Source organism: Monopterus albus, unplaced genomic scaffold (genome assembly GCF_001952655.1).
Source record: "Monopterus albus unplaced genomic scaffold, M_albus_1.0 scaffold122.1, whole genome shotgun sequence".
Taxonomy (NCBI): Eukaryota; Metazoa; Chordata; class Actinopteri; order Synbranchiformes; family Synbranchidae; genus Monopterus; species Monopterus albus.
The window spans coordinates 1,200,108-1,204,110 of NW_018128002.1; the positions used below are offsets into that span (position 1 = coordinate 1,200,108).

The window sequence follows — 4,003 nt, forward strand, 5'->3', positions numbered from 1 at the left end:
AGCAAAGTGTACAGAAACATCTGTGCCGAGTACAGGCTGGAAGTCCCAAAGTCAAAATGGGATACACCTCCAGTGGTTGTTGAGAATGACCAAGCTAAGATCCTGTGGGACTTCAAGATACAAACTGACAAACTGGTAATGGCCAACCAACCGAACATAGTAGTGGTGGACAAACAGAAGAAGAAGGCCTTAGTGATAGATGTAGCGATCCCAAGCGATAGCAACATCAGGAAGAAGGAACACAAGAAGCTCGAGAAATACCAGGGGCTGAAAGAAGAGCTAGAAAAGATGTGGAAGGTGAAGGCACAAGTGGTCCCCGTGGTAATAGGAACATTGGGGGCTGTGACCCATAAATAAAACTAGGGTCCAAAGTGTTCATAAAATTAGGAATTACAGTACATCATCACTGATATTTATAGCCCCTTTTTATTTATTCACAACAACCAGGCCTCATTGCTGCTGTTGTAAACATATCTGCAGTGTCTTCATGGATTCCGCAGAATGTGATATTGGTTACGATGATAACAGAGAGGGAAATAATCAGCCTCACTCGCTCACTGTGTGGTCTGAAGCCCTCTTTCTCTCTCTTTTTCCACTCTTTCATTTGCTCTTTTGTGTGCTCTCTCTTTCCTGCCCCTCATTCTTACAATTAATATGCCGAGTGTTACACATCTGTAATTATGCATCTTCTTCAGGTCTTCCTGGTGAAAACAGTCCAAATTGCCTTCCTCCACTGCTTGCATTCTGCCATTAGACTAAAAATGATACAACATAGCTGTCATAGCTACACTTTGGAGATTTGTCAGGTTGCCACGTGTAATGTGATTGTTTGCATTTTTAGTCTCTTGGTGTGGCACCTTTCAGACTGGCCTTGTAAGGCCAGAGCATTAGCATGTACTTTCACTTCACAGGAAAATAATTCAGACTATACAGAGCTGGTCTTTTTGTGTTGGTTTAAATAGAAAATGAATGCCCTTGTAAACAGCTCTGTAAGTACCTGGGCGTTTGTACAGATTTATGTATATTTAAGTCACATACTATACATACTAAACTATTAGTTTTTACCTTGATTTAACTTATTTGGACCATGAGTAGACTATCTTAAATGTATTTACTATCTGCATTAAATTACATCGTACACAGGGCTTGTGTGTCCTGTCTGTGTCCTTGTAGCTGGCATTAATGCGTCCTGCAGTTCCTCTAGCTGTCAGGCCCCTACTTGTATTTAACACTGTTTACGTAACGTCGGACTACTGTGTCCACCCTGTGGGCTTCATCTTTGTCATGCAGAGCGCTGATGCTGAATAACGGAGCCTGTCTGTCTTACTGCCACTAACAGTCATCTGTCTCTCTTTGTCTCAGATGCTGGTGCTAAGAAAGCCTTCATCACAGAGGTGAGCGACCATCTGTCCCAGTGATCATCAAAAATGTCAGTACAGACTATATAGTGCAAGAAGGTGTAGTCAGACAAATATCACTTTAGTATTTGCTAGACAACCTGGCCTTGGTCTTAATCCTCATAATTTGGTAAATCCCACCCATCTGCCACTTCAGGTACTGTACTGTAGGTTAAAGCTAACTTTTAGAAGTATTAAAAACATAGTTTAATTTGAGTCTGCTGAGGACCTTTAATTTTACTTTAATGCCAACAGCACCAACAATATTTATGCCAGTCCAAGCACTGAAGTCAAGAATATGCAGCTTCCACCATTTAACATGTTTTCTACATCAGATTATATTACAGTTTGTGCAGCCAGTGTCCACTCCAAATACAGTTTGAGTTTGACTGGTTAAGGAAGTTACAATAATTAGAATAGATGAACCAAAGTTTGAATATTGCTTCACAGTGAACACCTGGTCTGCTTGGTGAAGAACATCAAAACTTGAAATCGCTCTCATGCATTAATATTGTGTCACTCCCCAGTCATTTAATATTTAAATAATCTCTGTTAATGAACAGGTGCAAATCCTCCTGCCTCCATAATAAATGTTTCTCTCTCTATCTCTTTATGTCATCAGATGCCATCATCCTCAGGCCAGCCTGGTCAGGGAAAAAAGATTGGTCACAGAGGAGTGGATGCATCAGGGGAAACTACTTACAAAAAGGTACTGTAGACTAGACATGGACAGCTATAAAACATTTTTATGGTTCTAAACATACAAAGACCTCCACGCTAATTGTTCATATTAAGAACCTGAGCGAGTGGATTCAAGGATGAACTGATTAGATTTTGGTGGTCACAGGTCACAGCGACCTCACGTCTGTTCCATTGTCATGAATTTGACTGAGGTGTACAAAACAGTAATTCTAGTATTTATATAGACAAAACCACAGTGAAGAGTTTTTCTTTCATCTCAAAATAGGTTTGTTAATTAACTGTGAGGATTGAAGAAAGGACAACTGTTTCACTCACCACCTCTGTCTCCCTCACCCTTCTCTGCAGACCACGTCTTCGGCCTTGAAAGGTGCCATCCAGCTGGGTATCGGTTACACTGTGGGTAACCTGAGCTCAAAGCCTGAGAGAGATGTGTTGATGCAGGATTTCTATGTGGTGGAGAGCATCTTTTTCCCCAGGTCTGTACTGTAGACAAACACTCCCTAGAACCCTCTGGTGCAATTCAGTAGAGATTATATGGTATTAATGAATGTTGTTCTTAACATACCTGTTTGATATTCACTAGAGAAAAATATAAACACAACTGTCATTTCATCATTTTATGTGCTTTTGTTCCATACTATAGTGAAGGCAGCAACCTCACTCCAGCCCATCATTTTCCAGACTTCCGCTTTAAGACATATGCTCCCGTGGCCTTCCGCTACTTCAGAGAACTGTTTGGCATCAGGCCAGATGACTATCTGGTAAGATTTTGCCTTTTGCCTACTCATAGCTGTACCAGCCTATGTGCCTCAATGAATTAACAAATGTTTTAAGAAACTAAATGATACAAGAAAAATGTGTATTTAGCTGGCTGGCACTGGTAGTATTCAAACTACAAACCTCAAATATAGTATTATATCAGCTCAAAGCGATTGTTCCAGGATCAGAGAGCAACAAATGATTCATGGAGAAATGAAAAGGAAGGGAAGACCAGGACATGGCAAGGGACAACAGAAAGTAAACATACAGAAAAATGTAAAAGCAGCAAAAGAAAATGTACTAAATAAAGGTAAGTTTGAGAAGTGAGATAGCAGAGAGCCAAGAGTGAAAAAACAAGGGCAACAATCTTTGAGAAAAAAGGGGGAATCGGTTCAGGCGGCTGTCGAGGCCAGGCAGGTGGCTGTTCTCGGGACCAGGCTGGAAACCAATGAGGATATTCTGGCGTGCAACCTCTGGACCAGACAGGAAGCTGAGGAGGTCATTCTGGTGGACGACCTCTTGACCAATCAGTAAGCTGGAGAGGCCGCTCTGGCGAACCACCTTGAAATCCGGCAGAAGGCCATTTGGGCGGATGGCCTTGGGACCTGGCAGAAAGCAGAGATAGCCGCTTGGGCGGACAACCGGGACACCCGACAGGAAACTGGGGAGGTTGATTGGGTGGACAGCCTTGAGACTAGACTGAGAAGCCCGTTCAGGCAAGCGGTCTTGGGACCCAGCGGCAGACTGGAGAGGCTACTTGGGAGGAAAGCCTCACAGTTGAGCTAAAACCCAAGGCCGCTCAGGTGGACAGCTTTGGTGTTGAGCTAGAGTCCAAGGCAGCTTGGAACAGTGACTTCAGAGCTGAGCAGGAGTTCGAGGCCGCTCGGGAGGGCGACCTCGGAGCCAGGCAGAGAGCCGGACAGGCCGCTCAGGAGGGCAGCCTCGGAGCCAGGCAGAGAGCCGGACAGGCCGCTCAGGAGGGCAGCCTCGGAGCCAGGCAGAGAGCTGGAGAGGCTATTCAGGAGGAAGGCCTCTGAGCCAAGCAGAAATCTAAGGTTGCTTGGGAGAATGGCCTCATAGCAGAGCAGGTTGCTGAGAAGTTGAGGCAAGGCTGGGACAGAACAGATACAGTGCCTTGCGAAAGT

The 4,003-nt window shown here is 44.1% G+C and overlaps 1 protein-coding gene across 3 annotated transcripts in view; it reads left to right on the forward strand.

Moving 5' to 3' along the window:
- pip5k1ca (phosphatidylinositol-4-phosphate 5-kinase, type I, gamma a) overlaps positions 1 to 4,003 on the forward strand; it is a 52,021-nt gene that overhangs the window by 20,380 nt on the left and 27,638 nt on the right. For all 3 annotated transcript variants that reach the window (XM_020612256.1, XM_020612258.1, XM_020612257.1), the window contains exons 2-5: positions 1,363 to 1,394; positions 2,020 to 2,106; positions 2,445 to 2,575; positions 2,743 to 2,860. In XM_020612256.1, the coding sequence (XP_020467912.1) occupies positions 1,363 to 1,394; positions 2,020 to 2,106; positions 2,445 to 2,575; positions 2,743 to 2,860 (368 nt within the window). The remainder of the gene's footprint in view (positions 1 to 1,362; positions 1,395 to 2,019; positions 2,107 to 2,444; positions 2,576 to 2,742; positions 2,861 to 4,003) is intronic.